This window comes from Pristiophorus japonicus, chromosome 11 (assembly GCF_044704955.1).
Source record: "Pristiophorus japonicus isolate sPriJap1 chromosome 11, sPriJap1.hap1, whole genome shotgun sequence".
NCBI lineage: Eukaryota > Metazoa > Chordata > Chondrichthyes > Pristiophoridae > Pristiophorus > Pristiophorus japonicus.
This window is the reverse complement of record NC_091987.1, coordinates 101,440,782-101,461,383: the sequence shown is the minus strand read 5'-3', so window position 1 is coordinate 101,461,383 and position 20,602 is coordinate 101,440,782. Positions and strand designations below refer to the sequence as shown.

At 42.1% G+C, this 20,602-nt stretch overlaps 1 protein-coding gene across 4 annotated transcripts in view; it reads right to left on the bottom strand.

Annotated features, from left to right (window-relative positions):
• Positions 1–7,243: 7,243 nt before the first annotated feature.
• cryzl1 (crystallin, zeta (quinone reductase)-like 1) overlaps positions 7,244–20,602 on the bottom strand; it is a 100,323-nt gene continuing 86,964 nt past the window's right edge. For all 4 annotated transcript variants that reach the window (XM_070893819.1, XM_070893818.1, XM_070893820.1 and 1 more), the window contains 5 exons: positions 19,722–19,820; positions 17,341–17,459; positions 14,136–14,241; positions 8,681–8,726; positions 7,244–8,305 (listed from right to left, as the gene is read on the bottom strand). In XM_070893819.1, coding sequence (XP_070749920.1) covers positions 8,206–8,305; positions 8,681–8,726; positions 14,136–14,241; positions 17,341–17,459; positions 19,722–19,820 — 470 coding nt within the window. In that variant the 3' untranslated portion in view covers positions 7,244–8,205. The remainder of the gene's footprint in view (positions 8,306–8,680; positions 8,727–14,135; positions 14,242–17,340; positions 17,460–19,721; positions 19,821–20,602) is intronic.

Here is a 20,602-nt window from a genome sequence, read left to right as displayed (position 1 = left end):
GACCACGACGATGATGGAGACCCGTTGAGGAGAGTACTGCAAAGTTCCACCAGAACGGTCCAGGCACCGGAATCTCTGCTTAAGGATACCTATACACTGCTCGATGATGTACCTGATGGCACAATGAGCGTCATTGTATGCATGCTCTGACACTGTCCTGGGATTTAGCAGAGGAGTGAGCAGCCAAGTGGACAGGGGATATCCTTTGTCCCCAAGCAGCCAACCGCAATCCTGATTCAAGCCAGTCAAGACGACGGTACACTGGTCTGGTGCAGAATGAATGAATCATGGTTGCTACCTCCCTTGTCCGCTGCCTCTCTGCACGGTGCTGATGGCGACGCCTTCTCCTGCATGCCGCCCTGCTTCTGAGCAGGTGTACCAGGTGTCACCCTCCCAACACTCCTCCCATCCTCAGGGTAAACCCTGCCAAGCAGGTCTCTGCAGCCCACAGGCCTCCACTAAAGAGTCAGACCTGAAAGTTGTAGAAACGTACAGGAGTATGTGCAAACCTCTGAGCAGCACTCAGCAGGTTTAACGCAGCCAAAACAGTTAATAAAACTATATGAAAAGCTAAATATTGTGAACCAATGAAAATGAAATTAATAAAACTCTATCAAGATAAAAATATTACAGATGCTGGAAAATGAAATAAAAACAATAACTAATAAAACTATTTACCCACCAAAGGGTCCCAGCGGTGTCGCGTTCGAGCACCACATCGAAAACCTCGTGGGGGCACTGCCGGGAAAAGTCCTACCTTTCCATCGGTGAATTTCGCTATCCTGGTGGCTTTCCAGTGGCCTGCACGCTGCTTCCCTCTCCGCTGGAAACCTTCTTTTACAGCGGCTTCACCGCGCCTTTTCTGGCTGAAATCTTCCCTGAGCTGAATGTGGCTCAGGGAGGTAAAAGTACCCGACGGCCCAAACTCCGCGATAACCGTACCTTCGGGGACGGTGAGTTTCGGACCTTGAACCTCCACAGCCCTCTGGGGCAGAGAATTCCAAAGATTCACCACCCTCTGAGTGACCAAGTTTCTCCTCATCTCAGTCCTAAATGGCCAACCTCTTATTCTGAGACTGTGACCCCCTGGTTCTAGACTCCTCAGCCAGAGGAAACATCCTCCCTGCATCTACCCTGTTAAGCCCTGTAAGAATGTTGTATGTTTCAATAAGATCCTCTCATCTAAACTAGAGAATATAGGCCTAGTCTACTCAATTTCTCCTCATAGGACAATCTCCCCATCCCAGGAATCAATCTGATGACCTCTCATTGCACTCCCTCAATGGCAAGTATATCCTTCCTTCAATAAGGAGACCAAAACTATACACAATACTCCAGATGCGGTCTCACTAGGGCCCTATATGATTGCAGTAAGACATCTTTACTCTTATACTCAAATCCTCCTGTAATAAAGGCCAACATACCATTTGCTTTCCTAATTGCTTGCTGTACCTGCATGTTAACTTTCAGTGATTCGTGTACAAGGACACCCAGGTCCCTCTGAACACCAACATTTCCCAATCTCTCACCATTTAAAAAATACTCTGCTTTTCTATTTTTCGACCAAAATGGATAACTTCACATTTCTCCACATTATATTCCATTTGCCATGTTCTTGCCCACTCACGTAGCCTGTCTATATCCCCTTGAAGTCTTTTTGCATCCCCCTCACAACTTACATTCCCACCTAGCTTTGTATCATCAGCAAACTTGGATGTTATATTTGGTCCCTCGTCTAAATCATTGATATAGATTTTGAATAGCTGGGGCCCAAGCGCCAATCCTTGCGGTACCCCACTAGTTACAGCGAAAATGATCCATTTATTCCTACTATTTTCTGTCCGTTAACCAATCCTCAATCCATGCTAGTATATTACCCCCAATTGCATGAGCCCTAATTTTGTTCAATAATCTCTTGTAACACCTTATCAAATGCCTTCTAAAAATTCAAATACACCACATCCGCTGGATCCCCCATATCTATTCTGCCAGTTACAACCTCAAAAATCGCTGACAGGTTTGTCCATCATGATTTCCCTTTCATAAATCCATGTTGACTCTGCCCAATCCTACTATTATTTTCTAAGTGCCCTGTTACCATGTCCTTAATAATAGATTCTAGCATTTTCTTTACTATTGATGTTTGGCCAACTGGTCTGCAGTTCCCCATTTTCTCTCTCCTTTCTTTCTTAAATAGCGGGATTGCATTAACCACCTTCCAATCTGCAGGAACCGTTCTAGAATCTATGGAATTTTGGAAGATGACAACCAATGCATCTAACTATCTGTATAACCACCTCTTTCAAACCCCTCGGATGTCAGCCATCAGGTCCAGGGGATTTATTGGCTTTCAGTCTCATTAATTTCTCCAGTACTATTTTTTTATTAATCCTAATTTCTTTCAGTTCCTCATTCTCGCTAGACCTCTAGTACTCCACTATTTCAGGGAGGTTTTTCGTGTCTTCTTCCGTGAAGACAGACACGAAGTATTTGTTTAATTTTGCTGCCATTTCCTTATTCCCCAGTATAATTTCTCCTGTCTCAACCTGTAGGGGACCCACATTTACTTTTGCTAATCTATTCCTTTTTACATATCTATAGAAGCTTTTACAGTCTGTTTTATGTCTCTCGCTAGTTTAGTCTCATTCTGTTTTCCCTCGCTATCAATTTGTTGGTCCTCCTTTGCTGAATTCTAATAGAGTTCTTTAAAATTATGAAAGGTTTTGATGGAGTAGATAGAGAGAGAGTGTTTCCACTTGTGGGGAAGAGAAAAAAGTAGAGGCCATTCATATAAGATAGTCACCAAGAAATCAAATAGGGAATTCAGAAGAAACGTCTTTACCCAGAGAATGATAAGAATGTGAAACTCGCTACCAGTGGTTGAAGCGAATAGTGTTAAATGTGGAAAGACTGGAGCAGGCTCAAGTGGAACATAATGCTGGCATGGACTGGTTGGGCCGAATGGCCTGTTTCTGTACTGTGTGTCCTATGTAATCCCATGTTGATATATACTTGAAAAGGAACAATTTGCAGGGCTATAGCGAAAGATCAGGAGAGTAGGACTAAGTTTCAAAGAGACAACATAGGCACGATGGGTCGAATGGCCTCCGTCTGTGCTGTAAAATTCTATAATTCTATGACTATAATTGGCCTCTGTGCTCTTGTGCTCGGGAAGGGGAGATGAACCCAGTTGGCTGCTGCTGAATGCTATCCTCAACCCTTGCAGGAAAGTGTCATTGTTTGGAGGTTGAATGAGGACAGGGTCAGCTCAGCTGCAGTGCTGAGCTTACTGACACTCGCAGAGGAGGCTCCCATATGAAGAATGACTTCACTGGTGAGGTACCAGAGGGTCTAGCAGCTATAGAATCCTCAGCAAGTGTTAATGTCTTCAGGGGAGGAGAAGGGGAGAAAAGGCCCACAACAAAAAAATAAGTAACTGCCTTTGCTATTTGGTTATCAAATGTTTGTGATAATGTCTGCTCATTACAGTTTACACTGCCTCCTCCCCCACTCCATAACTGTGGTACAATTCCCTCTTTCACCCCATGTCTGTGCCCCAAATTGTTCCTTGTTTTAAGGACCAGTGTACCTGGCTCCACTGCCTTCCATATCAGTCTCCATTTTCTGTGATGTCCGTGCATTTCCCTTCACATAGAAAAGCTGGCTCTTCCAATCTTATTCCACCTCATGTTTTTGAAGTGTTGCGACTTTGAGAATCTTTGGCCTACCACATTTTGGCAATGCCAAGACTTTTCCTGAATAACAATCCATGACTCAGTAGTCTGTTTCACTTTTAGACACTGCTTGACAACTCCTTCTGAAGTAACATTCCACATCTTGACTACCACCATTTTATCTAAAGATGCTCTTCAGCTGCTGCTTTCCATTGCTAAGTGTCTCACCCTTTTTTAAATGGGCGAGACACTTAGCAGCTGATCTACTGGCCCTTACAACATACATAAAGGCTCTATCTCCATATGGTGACATGATGTGATATCACAACAGCAATACTTCATGCAAGTCGTGGCCAGTTTATGCATACCTGAAATAATGATGCCATAATGCTGTTGGCATATAGGAAGAATGTCTGCACTTTTCCCTCATAAATGTGGGAGAGTTGCGCAGTTAGGTTGATCATCAAAGACCCAAGCTGCAGTTCAAAAGCAGCTTTTGAATTCTGTTACATTCCATTAAAACTCCCAGGTTTCCAGGCCTTGGGAACTAATCCATTTGTGCTCATTACTTCTTTATATAAGTTTTTTGAAGTTAGATATGCTCTGATATTTGTGCATCTTTAAATTCTGGACAGTTTTACTGTGAACCATTTTTCTCCAGAGTTCTAACAACATGAGTTCTGCATTGTCATGGATCCAGTGATCTGCTGACAGATTAGGTGCCTCTGATCTGGGCGGCTAAATTCATGGCCAGGGTCCATGCATTTGCATTGCTGCGTTATGTCATTAAATAGGGTCGAGGTGTAAGCATGCAATTGCACAGAACCAACTTTGCATTAATTCCAGGATATTTCTGCCATGTGCATACGATGGCCTGTGCAATTCTGTCCTGTAAATCATCCTCCCACCAGCTGGCAGGGTGAGTAGGATCACAAGGAGCGTGATGACCATATAAATCAGAGGGAGTGGGGCATAAAGATCTGTTGCGATCAGGGATGAGAGACGAGAGAACCTGGGATTGTTCTCCTTGGAGCAGAGAAGGTTAAGGGGCAATCTAATTGAGGTATTCAAATTATCAAGGATTTTGACAGAGTAAATAAAGAGAAACTGTCTCCACTGGCAGGAGGGACAGTAAGCAGAGGACACATATTTAAGATAATTGGCAAAAGAACCAGAAATGAGAAATTCTTTGACACAGCAAGTTGTTATGATCTAGAATACACTGCTGTAAAAGGTGGTAAGCAGATTCAATAATAACGTTCAAAAGGAAATTGAATATATACTTTAAAAGAAAAATCTCCAGGGCTATGGAGAAAAAGCAGGAGAGTGGGCCTAACTGGATAGCTGTTTCAAAGAGTTGGCACAGGCACAACGGGCCAAATGGCTTCCTTCTCTGCTGTACGATTGTATGAGTGTTGCCCCCTGTGGATCCAATCGACAAGATGGAAAAGCTTTCTGAATTATGTTAACCAAATTCTGGGAAGGGATCTCATGCCCACCCTCTTGGTTAGGATTAAAAACAGAAAATGCTGGAAATCTCAGTGGGTCAGGCAGCATCTGTGGAGAGAAAGAGAGTTCACGTTTCAGGTCGATGACCCTTCGTCAGAACTGGCTCTTGGTTAGGATGTTGTGTTTCTCCAGGACATCCAAATGAGGAGAGAAAATAAAAGATAAATCTTCCTCAAAGGAGCAGTGGATAAATTGCCCCATGTGATATGGCATTCAGCCACATATTAGGTAAGAACTAGGTGCAAGTCCCAATCTGTGTTGTGGGAGCTGATAGCGTCGATGGTTGCGGGGAGGATTGTTACAGGTGGCTGGGGCTACAGGAGGAGAAAACAACCATGGTTCCCACACCTGATCACTTATCCAGTGACATCTGCTGTTCAGTGCGCAAGTGGATGGCAGATGAGGACAAGATTAAACGTAACTGTGATGTTCCCCACTGTTAACAAGCTGCCAAAATTAAAGTTTAGGGCCAAGATGAAAATAGGCTCTGACTGAAGAGAAAAGCCAGTGTTAGGGAACTGTACCCTGGCTGCAATCAGCACTTTCAGGAAGTGGGGAGAATGTTGGGAAAAATAAATTTAAAAGTATATTGAATGAATACAGGAGCTCCAGTATAAGTAGGATTTTTTTTTACAATTCAAGACAACCCCATCCACTTCCACTAATAATCAGATAAGGAGACTAAACCTGTGCACAGTACTCCAAATGTAGTCTCACCAAAGCCCTGTACAATTGTATTAAGCCTTCCTCACTCTTGTACTCCAACCCCCTTGCAATTTGTCTTCCGAATTGCTTTCTGTACCTGCATGCTAACTTTGTGTTTCCCGTACGAGGACATCAGGATCGCTCTGAACACCAGCATTTAATAGTTTCTCACCACCTAAAAAATAATCTGTTTTTCTAAACTTCCTACCAAAGTGAATAACCTCACATTTCTCCACAATATACTCCATTGGTTGGATTTTAGTGCTTCATTGCCAGCTGTTTACACTGTTTGTGAAACTATCCACTAATTCTATATTAAGTGAAGATATGCTAAGCAACAGGGAAATTACTGGTCCTCTTCCAACAGTGCTATTTACAGATTTGGCACAGGGAAGCTCTCAACAGCTAGAATGCTGTCATCTGAAAAGTCTTCTTGCACTTGTACAACAGTTGAAATGTATATAATTTGAAAGAAAATATGCAAAGCAAGTCAAAGGTTAATAACTTGAGGAATGACTGATTTCTTCTTTTAAAAATAGGACAAGGAAGAAAATTATTTACAACAGTTGGGGCAGTTACTGGAAAATATCTCCACCTCAATCTATGACAGTTTAATTGTCAATATTTATGAGAGAAAAACCAGCACTGTTCATGCAAAAGAAGTATTTAATTTGCCAGCCTTTTGCTCTTTCACCTCCCCCTTCTTCTCTCCTGAAGTGACAACTCTTGCTGGGTACATTTCTTTGACACTGGTGATGTGCGATCTTTTCCTTTGCAGGAATGGGAGTGGTATGGCCACTTATTTTACATCACTCATATATGGAGAACAAATATAAAAATATATATAACTACATGAGATGCATTTCACATGAGAGCGAGGGGGATGAAGTTTGGGTGGTCCCCGGGCAACACAGAATAAAACTGCGAAAATTGCATCGTTTCAGAGCCTTTTTAAAATTTTTAATAGTGAAAAACCCACGGCACAATAAAGAATTGCAGGAGGATTGCACATATATTTTAGTCAGAATATTACAATCTATTTCCCCTTGGATCAGCTCAGAATCAACTGCTTGAGAAAGCACACTTTTTCTGTTGCTGAGCCTTGTATGTGGAATCCAATGTATCGGTTCTTCTTGACACCGCCGAAAGGAAAAGAAACTCGAGCAAACAGGCGTGCTAAAACTTTTATTTATTGTATATTTAACTAGTTTCTAGAATTGTCAGAGGCTGCTGGGCCAACAGAATTGCCTTAGCCGAAAGCAGACAATGATTGCACTGGAATTACAAGGGCCCAGGCCTGTGTGAACATGCTTCACTAAGCTTGTGTAGGGAATTAGGAACAATCCACAAAAAAGTTTTGAAAGAAAACGTTTATTTTCGATGGGACCGGCAGATACATTACAATTGTGGGCCAGAGTTCCCGTGAACTGAGCCAAACGAGGATAACTTCTCTTTGTCTTTGCTCCGGAAGAAGAGACAAATGCTGCAGTGCTGTCTGAAATTGCATTAAATTATCCAAGGCAAGAAATTAGTCTTCTGTTTCCAGAATAACTTTAGCTAGGGAAGTGTGAATTGGGAAGTGTTGCAGTATCACCTCACAACTATAGGGTTCACCAGTAAATTCTGCACAGCTGATCCTGCTGTTACCACAGAGCTGACCTTAGAGACAGTAGGCTATGCTGCTGCAATCCTATATTCTAGTAATCCTGCCGAATTAGTTTTTGCCAACACTTGCGAGATCTGTCTCTAGGGACATCCACTGAATAAATTAAGCCATTTATCCATGTGCTTATTTTGATCAGGTAGTCACTCATTTGAATCCAATAAAAAAGGTGAATGCATTCTGACAGTTCAACCATTGCAAGATGCTGACACTTGGTTGTTGGGAGAAGGCGGGCGGTGGAAAGATATGGGGGGGGGGGTGGGAGGAGTGGAAATTGAGGCTCTGAATACATATTGTTTCCATTAACCACTCCATTGTTGAGGTATTGCAGCAAATTGATAAGAGACCGCGTACGTCACCAAACTGGTAAAATAAAATGAAAAGACATCTTCGCGTAATAATGATCCCAGAGGGTTTTTAAATAATTCACAATGAGTCTGCAGGTCAAGAGCGTGCAGGTTCTAGTCATTACAAATGATAAGCTTTTCAGCAAGATACATACTATAGCATTGTAAGGAAATAGGAGGAGGACATCTCAATGCTAAATTACTGGTGCGATTGAAGCAGTCGATTTTCCCCAGAACAATACAAATGCTTCTGGAGTCAGCACCAGTCTTTTAGCTGCTCACAGAAATTAGTTATCACCACACTGTCTCAGAGCCGAACGACTTGCTTTTTCCTGACTTGTTTCTTCTGAACCATCTCCATGGCAACTGTGGCTTCATATATTGGAATGGGTTCATCCAACTGAGGCCTGAAAAGAGACAAGCAGTTGTAAATGTCTAGACAGTGTGCAAAGTCTCCAAAATACCTTTTACATTTTTCTTTCTTTAGGAGACGGGGCAAGCTGCATCTCCGAAAGTCTTCAGATAATTGACTATGGTTTGCAGTATCTCAGCACCCAACATGTATTTTAAATATAATCAGACGTAACTAGTCAAACACTGAAGTCTGTGTTTTTGCTATGTGTATCCCAAGAGATAATGTGTAACACAACCATCTGTACATATATTTAACAAAAAACAGCGAGGGCTTAATTCCAGTACTGAACATTCCATTACCGATTTATTGCACAACTGCCTTTCAAAGTGACACCAGGAACTGCTAGAGCAAATATCGAAATGTTTACCGGAAGGTTCCACTGGATAGCTTCTCCATCACGTCCTTCAAAATATCTAGGCAACGGCATTCAGGCGCAATAAGCTGTGTGTAATGAAATGTGGAACTACACATGAAAGTAAAACAATGCATAAAGAAAAGTATACAACGTTCTCCCCATCTATGTAACTTCCTTGTTCCTTAGCGATTGTGTTTTTAAAAATCAGATTGCCAACATTGGATATTTTGTAATGACAACTGTTTCACCATTTGAGAACTGTTCTCCTTATTGATTTGTAGTGCATGGCCGGAACCACAATTTAACTATTATGAAAATCTTCAATTTTAAAAAAATATAAAGGTCCCACTGTTTTTAATGGAATTGTGCAAAAGAAAAAAAAACATAATGCACCTGTCAGAAAAAGGAAAACATGCAGATCCCATTAAAGAAAAAAAATCAGCATGTTGAAATAAAAACTTGTTAAAACGCCAGTGCCGCACTCTCCAACGTTAAGTTGTCAGTGGCTAGCTGAGCTTAAACAGACTACCAGAAAGGTCACAGGTTTGATCCCAGGTCTGTGCTGAGTTAGTGGAGGTCAGTGGGGGTGGAAGCAAGCGTGCTACAATTGGCTGCAATAAACTGTGTTGTTCGGGCAGGGAAGGGGTTGTGAAATATAGGCCAAGGTTCCTACTCCCGATAGCTATCCAGTCATTGCCTACTGGAAGTGTGTGAGAGAGTATGTTGTGGGAGGACAGGCCTAGGCTTGGCTGTGGTGCTTCCTGTAATTGAACAGGGGTGGCTTGACCCATCCACCTCCACAGAGGTGTGTGGGGGACCTGACCCATCCACCTCCATGGCACGAACCTGGTATTGCAGTACTTCCAGGAACGGTGCAGTGGCTCTAGGCCTTTTGGCTAAGAGCATTGGCGCAGAGTGATCCTTGAATGGGCCCAAGGTGACCTCTGGCGTTTGTGATTTGACAAAGAATTGGAACGATTGGCTACGAATTTCAAAAAAAAAAATCTAGGCTCGCTCACACAATGAGAATGGGTACTGGCAGGCACAGAACAATATCCCAGCAACCAACCAACACCTTCACCAGGGAGAGGAGAGGATTTGCAAAAAAGTAGGAAGAAGATGAGGCTGATGTAGCTAACTTTATTTAAAAATACAAGTCGATCACTGAGCAACGCCTTCAAATTAGTATAGTCTTCACAAAACAAGGATCTACTGCCACAAAATGCACAACTTCTAAACTGGCATTTCCATCCTAGACATGATTAGAACAACAATGATCAAGGAGCCAATTTTAATTTGAACTAGTAATAGGCAGAATATCTGTCTGCATGCCTCTCTGTATTTGAGCCCACAAATTTGTTAAAGCTGACACTTTACAGACTAGTTACACTACACGTTCTGAATACTGAATGGTTCTGGCTTCACAGCAACACAATATGTGCAGTACAATTGAAGCCAAAACTGCCTCAGTTCAACTTTGGACATTAGGTATGAAACCGCATGGAGGTGGTAAGTGCAACCAGTGCAAGCATGAGAACGTTTACAAAAAGACCGTTAAATGCTTAATGTTAATACAGATTCCACAAGACAGCCCGCTCATGACAATTATCAAAGTTTAACCAGCATTCGGAAACCTAAGAGCAGAATGCTGTGCATCTATTTAAGTACAATGCACCATAATCTACTTCTCTACTTCTCTCTGAGTCAGTGGTGTGGAGATGGTAGTATATCTGAATATCACAGAATCAAATTACAGCATGGATGCCAGTGAGTTTCCCAGGCTACTCTCCCCCACCCTTTGTTTTACATTTGTTTACTGACCACAATGTATCAACATTGGCATTGTACTATTGGAAAACACTTGTAGGTGAGAATAGCTGCCAGCATCAATCATGTTGCAGCTTATTTATTAAATCACACATAGTTTAATAACTTCATTATAACCACTGTTTCCCAAGTTCTCTCTCATCCTTTCAGTGCTCAGCTCTGCATACGATTGCACTAATACATGGAAAAAACATTTAAGAGTAGAAATTGTTTAAGTGGGGAACTGACAGCTATGCAAGTAAATAAGAAGTGATCTCCCAGGTCCAATTGTTGCATTGAATCAATAAAGTGCAGCTGCACTTATTTCTTTAACACGCACCCGTACACGAGGGATTAAAAACCACATCTGTGCATTGGAGGTGAAGGATGCCTTTGTGGGAAACAGTAAAGGCATAAACTGGCCAAAACTGGGGGACTCGCTAACATTACAGGTTAGATGAACTAGACTGTATTTTCCCACTGGCTCTTACAGGAAGCCGAGCTACTGTTGATGACAGTGTGATTTAACAAGCAACTGGGTAGTTACCAGTAGCTTTCAGATTTTTCATCCCTTGTTAGCACCAATGGTGGGAGGTGCTGAAACGACGTAATGCTGGAATTTCAGAATTTATTGCAAAAGGTACTGTTGGTGGACAAGCCTAGCCTGAAATGAATCCCCAAAGTGGCCATTTTGTACTCCCTGGACCTGCCTGTAAGTTAACTTGGTGTCAAAAGAAAAGTAAAGCACCAAATGATATATAAACCTGTTTGGAAAAAAATGGTATATAGTGGGGGGAGAAAAACTAAAACCCATTATTTATGCGGTTATAACTAAGCATCTAGTCTATTCACAGCAATAGGAGGGATTGGATAACCTAACTGAAGATTGGAGTATTTTTTTAACTAGGTGAAAAATATCATATGTTGCCAGTGGACATTTAGGCTGCAATGCTTAAACTTGTAACAGATCATACAAAGGGAAATTGATGTTATGGTCAGGGGTAGCAATATAGAATGAGCATCTGTGGAGAGAGAAACAGAGTTAACGTTTCAGGTTGATGACCTTTCATCAGACCTGTTGAGTATTTCCAGCATTTTCTGTTTTCATTTCAGATTTCCAGCACCCGCAGTATTTTGCTTTTGAACATAAAAAGAATTCTACATTCCATCTGCTGATTCCTACATTTAGGGTCGACAACCCTCCTGGATTGTCCTGAAGTCTCCCGGAATTGAAGATAGATGTCCCGGGCACTAATAGGAAGTAGAGTTGATGGGCAGTGCCAGTGCACCAATGAGAGGAGGCAGAGCTTTGACTGGCAGGCATGGAGGCCAATAGGCACGGGGTAGAAACATAGGAAATAGGTGCAGGAGTAGGCCATTCAATATGATCATGCACCACCATTCAATATGATCATGGCTGATCATGCAACTTCAGTACCCCATTCCTGCTTTCTCTCCATACCCCTTGATCCCTTTAGCTGTAAGGGCCACACCTAACTCCCTTTTGAATATATCAAACGAACTGACCTCAACAACTTTCTGTGGTAGAGAATTCCACAGGTTCACAATTCCCTGAGTGAAGAAGTTTCTCCTCATCTCACTCCTAAATGGCTTGCCCCTTATCCTTAGACTGTGACCCCCTGCTTCTGGACTTCCCCAACATCGGGAACATTCTTCCTGCATCTAACCTGTCCAATCCCGTCAGAATTTTCTATGTTTCTATGAGATCCCCTCTCATTCTTCTAAATTCCAGTGAATATAAGCCTAGTCGATCCAGTCTTTCTTCACATGTCAGTCCTGCCATCCTGGGAATCAGTCTGGTGAACCTTCGCTGCACTCCCTCAATAGCAAGAATGTCCTTCCTCAGATCAGGAGACCAAAACTGTACACAATATTCAAGGTGTGGCCTCACCAAGGCCCTGTACAACTGCAGTAAGACCTCCCTGCTCCTATACTCAAATCCTCTCGCTATGAAGGCCAACATGCCATTTGTCTTCTTCACCACCTGCTGTACCTGCATGCCAACTTTCAATGACTGATGTACCATGACACCCAGGTCTCGTTGGACCTCCATGGTGGGAAATTTCCAGTATTAGGCTAGGCTGCACTGGAGCATGTGTATGCACTGCAGGCAGAAAGTTCCCAAATAATGCCCGTTTATATTTTGGCTGCGGCAGTCACCATTTTAGATAAGTAATTGTTGTAACTTTGATATTTAAATCAGTTCTTTTTTCATTTGCCTCCCTCTTACTTTCGCTGTATCTTTTCCTGTAGCCTGTGAGGGAATTATCAGTTCATTTGGGAACCGTAGTGGTTAGGAACCACAGCTTGACTCTTCTTTGTCCCACTTGTAATGTGTGCACCCGTGAGGATGCACACAGGTTGTAGAGCTGTTGCATTAACCAGTCGAGGCAGCGGGCAGTCGAGGAGGTCATTCTGCCTGCCTCTCTTCCACAGTTACATCCGAGCCAAGGTGTCCCTGGAGATGGAGCATGCGGTGTCCACCGGTACGCTCACGGCCTTCCGCGAGAGGTGGGCACCGGAGGGACTGGAGTGCATCATCACCCCTGGCAACCAAATTTTAATTTGAACCAGTTGACTGTCTAAAGTTTAATTTGTTTAAGTTTGTCAGTTTTACTGCCCCCCCAACCACCCTATTAGCCAGGGGGCACTTGATTTAACGTTTTATTGTTTTACAGATGCAACAAAGTAGTTGTAGAGCCGTTGCATTGTGAGTGGCTTAGCCAGTCACGTGATGTTCACAAGACTCAATAAAACCCCAGTCAGTTGGGTCTATGTGATTCACAATGAGGCAGGTGGTTGTGAGCCTAGTGGATGAACTGGTAATGTGTAGTGAAATTGTTAAATCTTTGTTTATAAACCAACTAGCTCTTAATAGCTTTGTGTGGCTATGAATGCTTAAGCAAAGAACCCATGAAGCAAATACATTATACTACTGTGAATGTATTTTCCCCCCGCCTGTTGTTTTTCATTGAACGGGAGGGTGAAATGGAATTTAAATTCCCTCCCTTCAGCTCTCAGTGCCTGTGTGCGGGACAAGGTTGCTGACCCTCCCAGATTACAGATGCTGCCTGACGCGTTGAGCGCTTCCAGCATTTCTACTTTTGTTTGAGATTATAAAGTATTGACTATCTTCGATTTCTCAGGGGGTGGGGGAGCGGGGGGGGAGGGGGGTGGAGGTGAGGGATCATAAAGTGCTTATCTCGGGGGCAGTTGGTGAGCAGAAAACTTATCTTCTAGGGGTGGTAAGGAACCATTCATGAGGTACTCGAGACATTTCCCCATATCCAGATCACCCTTGCCAGTGAATAACAGCATTATTTATAGGCTCATGGGGAGCAAAGATACTCTACTACAGGGGACTCGACCTTCATAAGGAAAATGCAGTAACATTTGCAAACTAAAAGCAAGTGTCACATGATCATGTGTCCCATGATCAAACCTCTAGGAACACATCCAATCAGAGTTGGCAACCTTATATACCAAAATTATTGTTGTTTAATGTGGGTTGTGAATGCCAATAGGAAATATTGGCCTGTAAACTGTACAGCTATAGGCCTTGTTATGTTATTCCTAAGGGTCATTGTGTAGCTTTTACTTAAGTGCCTCAAATTGTCCAAAGCGTGCCAGGAAAGGATACGCAGGTACTTCCCTTGTTGCATGTTTGATAGTTGCCACACTTCCTCGTTTAGGAATGAAATGGTTGCTCCTTTACGAAATAGAAATTGACTATCTGGTGGGTCTAACTGTGAAAGTAGAAATGAATGGGTTGAAAGAGATACCAAGTTATAATTTAACAATAATAAAATCTATCATATATGGCAAATTGTTTGCTTGCTCTAAATCTCGAACAACATTTCTGCATGCTCCCCAAATAGCTTAGCAGTTTAAGTTACAGGTAGTGAGCAATGGAGTTATATAGACCTGGATGGTCTCATGTTTGATTTCCAAGTCTGTACAGAGTTAGCTGATCTGATGGTTGTCGGGATGCTATAATTGGGCTCGGCACCCCCAATTCAGAGAGGGAAAATTGGTCATGCTTTTCTTTCCTGATCACTATCCAGTGACCCTTGCTGGAAATGTGTGTGTGTGTGTGTACATCCTGTGTAAGTGGAGGATTGGGCTAGTCTGTGGTGCCCTGCACACTCACTGCCTAATTACAATGGTGACTACTCTCCAAAAATACTGCATTGGATGGGAGAAGCACTTTGGGACATCCTGAAGTTGTGAAAGGCATTATATGAATGCAATCTCTTTCTATGTGCCCTTGTGGTGATGTATCGGAGTGGTTTGCTAGACCACTTCAGAGGGTAGCTAACAGTCAATCACAATGGTGTGGGACTGGGGTCACATATAGTCACAGACCGGGTAAGGACGGCAGGGCTTCCTTCCGTGAAGGATATTACTAAACCAGTTGGGGTTTTACAACAATCCGACAGTTTCATGGTCACTTTTTACTGATACCAGCTTTTTATGTTCAGATTTTTTAAACTGTCAAATCCTCAAACTGTCATGGTCACATTCTCTGGGCTATTAATCCGGGCCTCGGGATCACCAGTCCGGGCCTCGGGATCACCAGTACAGGCCTCGGGATCACCAGTACAGGCCTCGGGATCACCAGTCCGGGCCTCGGGATCACCAGTCCGGGCCCCGGGATCACCAGTCCGGGCCTTGGGATCACCAGTACAGGCCTCGGGATCACCAGTCCGGGCCCCGGGATCACCAGTCCGGGCCCCGGGATCACCAGCCGGGCCTCGGGATCACCAGTACGGGCCCTGGGATCACCAGTACAGGCCTCGGGATCACCAGTCCAATGATATATACACTTCACTATCGCGTATATTACTTGATGCAAGAGTAACTTGAAACAGAGCACAGCAAACGCAGTTTAAAAGATTAATGTCTGCATCTGACGTACAGGAACTTAAAATCTAACATATAGGGGAACTTTGGCAAAAGATAAGGAATGGGGATACTCAAAGTTCGGGAAAACATCGTGAGTGTGCGGAAGCAGGAAGGGAGCAAGATGAAGGGGCTAAACTCTAAATTGCAAGCAGAAAATCTGGATCTCTGGGGAACATTTTAAACATTTATAAGTTTTTTTTTAAAAAGTGAAGAAATGTTTTTTCTGGCAAAAATCTACACAGTTACATTTGGTTTACGAAGCATCTTGATCCCAGTGCACAGGGAGGAAAAAGATAACATGGAAATTGGTTCCTTCTGTACTTATAAGCAACTAATTGAGTCACATACTGTGCCAGTTAGTAGTGTTGTGGTACTAATACTATTTTATTAAATACTAGTTGATCTCTCATAGTGTTGCACACAGAGAGCCAAGACCAAGTGCAGTATTCAGATCAACCAGGGCTAGAGAGTGGGGGAGGGAAAGAGATGGAGGGGAAAGAGCAGAGGGGCGAGAGGAGGAGGAGGCAAAGAAGAGGGGAGGGAATGGGAGGAGAGATTATGCTCTGTGGGGTGGAGGAGGGGTCAGGACAGTACATTTTGTTTATCCGGGTGGGGTTGTGGTAGGAGGTGATGTTTGTGGAAGTTCCATGCACTAAGTCACTGCTTTGCACTGATTTAGGTTGATGGACTGTTTAAAATCAAACTTTATTGATCAAAAATGTGTTTTAAAAATGTTTTTCTTGAGGTGGGGTAGGCGATATTGGACACGCTTGTGATTGGGCTGCTGGTTAACTTCGGCATCTGGATAGCAGCAGCACATTAGATACAGGAATATTACTGAGAACTCAAAAGATAAGATTGGGCAATGCTTGAAAGGCCCATGTCTTCAGGTGCAGAACTGTTAATTTATGTTTTCTTACTCTTTTGTCTCATATTTACGCTATTTGGTGGAATCACTATTTGCATAGAATGTACAGCACAGACACAGGCCATTCGGCCCAACTGGTCCATGCCAGTGTTTATGCTCCACTGGAGCCTCCTCCCACCTCTCTTCCTCTAACCTGTCAGCATATCATTCTATTCCTTTCCCCCTCGTGCGTTTATCTATCTCCATCTTGAAAGCATCTATGCTAATTTAAATGTACCCATGCTATTTAAGAATGGACCAGTACAAACAGTCCTGCTGAATGGAGTGCCACAGTGGGTAAGTATAAGACAGGCTAGGTGTGACACCCTTGGTATTGAGCACTCCTAATATAGCACCACCTACAGTATAACTGGTACTATAGACATGAAAATGGGTTAGCCCTTGGGGGCAAGGTTACCATGAAAGCTTTGACTGAAATGCAATCTCAGGTACCAAATGTAAGGTATAACAGATATCCACTATGCATACAGAAGATATATGGGAGACTAGAACATGGAAAATATTTCCCAGTGAGTCTTGTGTATTCACTTAAAAAAAATCCAGTTAAAACAGGCTAAGATATTACATTAAAAGGAACAATGGAAATGAATGTTAAATTGAGAAGGCATTCCTGTTTTATGAGACACACCTGCATACACCTGCTCTTGTACTTGAAAGTCACAAAAACAGGCATGGAAATATGACTTATACAACAGGATTTATGGTTATAGGTTTCACTTTCTGCATTAGTAATTGAAGTATATTTGGAATTTTAAAAATAGTTAAAGATATGAAACCATATCCTCCAATTTTTCTTTCATTCTGACTTGCCATTTAATTTTACAACAGTTTAGTAACTTAATAGCTGGGTTTCCATTCTCTTGCTACACAATATAAAAGTAAGAGAAAGGAACTTTGGGGAATTACACGAGTGATCGGATTTCATATGAAGTTTCATATTCTGTACACTGGTGAACAGTGCAGCATTGACAAGTTACAAAAGACCTGTTGTGGTGTAAGCTTCCTGGACTACCTGCAGATTCTCCTCTGTTGTTACCCAGTGACCTGCAACAGCCAGAAGACTGAGAATGTCATGTTTATGCGGGAGATGCTGTTTGGCAGCTGGCTCATCTTCCTTGCTGTAGAGCCGCACTGTAACACAATCAAATATCAAAGTGCACATTGTTTATACCACTGCAGTTTAACTCGTAAGAGCAGATAAATGAGACCAAGATAACGAGGTTTGATTCACTTTTTAAACACTAAGGCCATTTTGCAAGTGAAATCACCCATTATAACTTTAGCAAAATAGTTGACATTAGAAAATTAGATTTCCTGTTTAGATTTCATGCTGACTTGTGGTAAAATTATGCAGGAGAAATTCCAATCTCTCTGCAACATCAAACTTAACCACGGGGTGGACGATGTCAGCCTTCTCGCGGTCCACCCTGTTACATGATCTTAGATCACAACTAATGTCATCTCAAAGGACACCTAACTGGTTGTTAAATCGACCTCACGGTGATGGTAGCAAACCAAGCAACCATGAAAATAAAGTAGTGGTTAAAAAAAAATCTCTCTAATTTGTAACAACACATACTAAAACTTGTAGCTTTGAGCTAGTTTAACGGATTCTTTTTTCAAAGAAAAGCTTCTGCATGCCACACACGTGCACGCCAGGTGAAAAGGGTGAGTAGCAAAGCTTCGCTCAACGTTTTGCCAGTGTCACTCTGTAAATGTTTGTTCGATGTGCTGGGGCGGCCCAAGGTGACTCACTGTCTAAATTTTCACCTTTCCCGTGGAGTTGGCTGATGTCTGTCCAACACCCCGCCCAGTTGCAAGGCTGAGTCTCCGACACATTCTGACATTGAATGTTCTTGACGCACAAACGCAATGTGCCCCATCACTGCCCAGCACTAGGGTATTTTATTCAAACAAAAGTTATCCAGGACCAAAAGAGGACTTACTTTAAAAGGAAATCTAAACTGAAACTACAACAGTAAATTTTAATAGTTTACTCAGTCCTCTGCCCAATGTGGAGCTCTGTTATGGTATTCTAGGATTAAACACGCCACATTTCCTATCCATTAACAATAAATTCATAGAAAATTACATTTATGGTCTTTTTTGCCAAATAAATCGTTATATTTTGCCTTGTTTGTGCTCACCTGCTGACTTGCACATTCAGATTTCCCAGTAATGGACTGGGGTTTTACTGGACTGAAAATCAGTACGTTTAGCTCATGTGCTTTCCCAACTGAAACTGTAGAAATTTGTTAAAATTAAATCAGCCTGTTGTCATAAAGAAGGCAATAGATCATCAGCTGAGTGGGTTGAAATCCAGTCATGGCTGATAGATGGTAGTCTCTTCTTTTTCTTTCTCTCCGCTGCCTGAAAGAGTCTGAACAAACTAGAGTGTGGCGAGTCTCTATTCAGGCACTAATTACAATGGGAAATCCCAACTTGACATGTAGAAATATGAACAACATGGCACATCTTTCATGGGATGTAGCAGAATCTGTACGTCCTTACCAAATGTTCTTGGAACAATCATTTCAGGAATTCAGGTGGGAGGTGTAAAATAAAGCAAACTGCAGATAATGGAGTAAAACATTTCAGTTGAAAATTTATTTCCAACCACTCCTGGCTTTAGGTGAAATCCACCTATTTGCACTGATCTTTGCAACAATAAAATGCAAATGTCATTTTTTTAAATATAAACGGTTCTTGCCGCACGCCCTAGGGATCAGGGTTTACACAGTCCTAATGGGCAAGAATTAAAATCATAATTGCTACATTTACACACAGATATAAAACATAACATAATTAGAAACACTTGGTCCAATCCTTTGGATTAGCAAAAGATTTTGATAACTTCATTTTCGTTGTTCCAAAGACTCAAAGTTAAGGTCTCCATCTCGGAGTCATAAAGACCATGAAGCTTCCAGTTTGATCTCTGGTCTGCGTGGGGTTTGCTGCTTTCAGCCATGACAATGATAGGGCTGCTAGCAATTGGCTGCAGTGCCCTGTGTTCGGGTAGGGGGGATAATGGCCAGAGTTCCTGCTCCCGACTGAGACACAATGAACCCCACATGGGAAGTGCACATCTGTGAATGCTTACAAGGACCGGATCAGGTTCGATCCTTTTCACAGCCAGAAAGCCTGTCAGGGCTCACATGTGAATAACAGCCACTTGGGTGAGGTAGCAAAGGGCGACTGGCACCAGTGAAACTGCACTCCAGCCATGGGGCAATGGCTTCAGGAGAGGAATGGAGAAAACTGAAGGGAAGATATATGTTTTTGAACTTTCAGAATATCGGGAAGTGTCCATGCAAGACTTTAAAATAAACAAAAACGGGTTAAATTGAGAACCATCAAAAATAGTATTCGGTGCTCAATACACAGAGTACAAACCTCCACAATCCACGACAATGTTCACACCGAGACCACCCGTTTCTTCTAAACAGCTGTCCACAAGGTCAACCTTCCGATCAGACAAGTTGATTGCCCTGGCTGCAAAAGAGCAGAAATCAAATTAGTCTGCTGTCCTTTAGAATAATCATTCTCAATAACTGAAAAACAGGAAGATACATGGTTTGAGTCAACAAGAAAATAACAATGGCTCTATTTAACGTTTAGAATTAGGCTTTTCTATTGTACATCCAAATAAATTTTTGGAAATTAAAAGATTACATTATCCATTGAACAAGCTAGTAAAAGTAAAAAGAGTTAACAAATGTAAAAGTTAAAAGGAGTGCTGAATCTTAATGACAAACAGCACACACAGGCACTGATAAGTGAGATGAATCACAAATTATACTGTGATTGCATTGTACCAGTGTGGATTATTATTCTAATAGAATAAATAATTACAAAACATTTAGACAGACTGATGATTATTATATAACATGGTTTGGCCCAACTAACTCTCATGATTCATTGATTAGATTCATTTGATAATTTCAGATAAGTTATAAAAATGGCACAACCATTTATTAAATATGAATTTATCATGCTGGATACTAATTGGCTTTTGTGGTCATTTAAATTGATTTCCCCAGACAATACTAGGAAGGAAATGAAATGAAGACCAAAAATATGTAATAGTATTGGCTTGGTTACTGCGTCAATGTCACCAGGCTATTGGGGCAGACTAATGAACTCAAGTGTTTGTACAGTGCTGTACTGCACCCATACTGCTGCCTCCATGAAATGTGGATTCATCAATTTTACAGATGTAACATTTGTCACTGATTAACCAGTACAGTGTTAAATTTATATATACAATCAGAGGT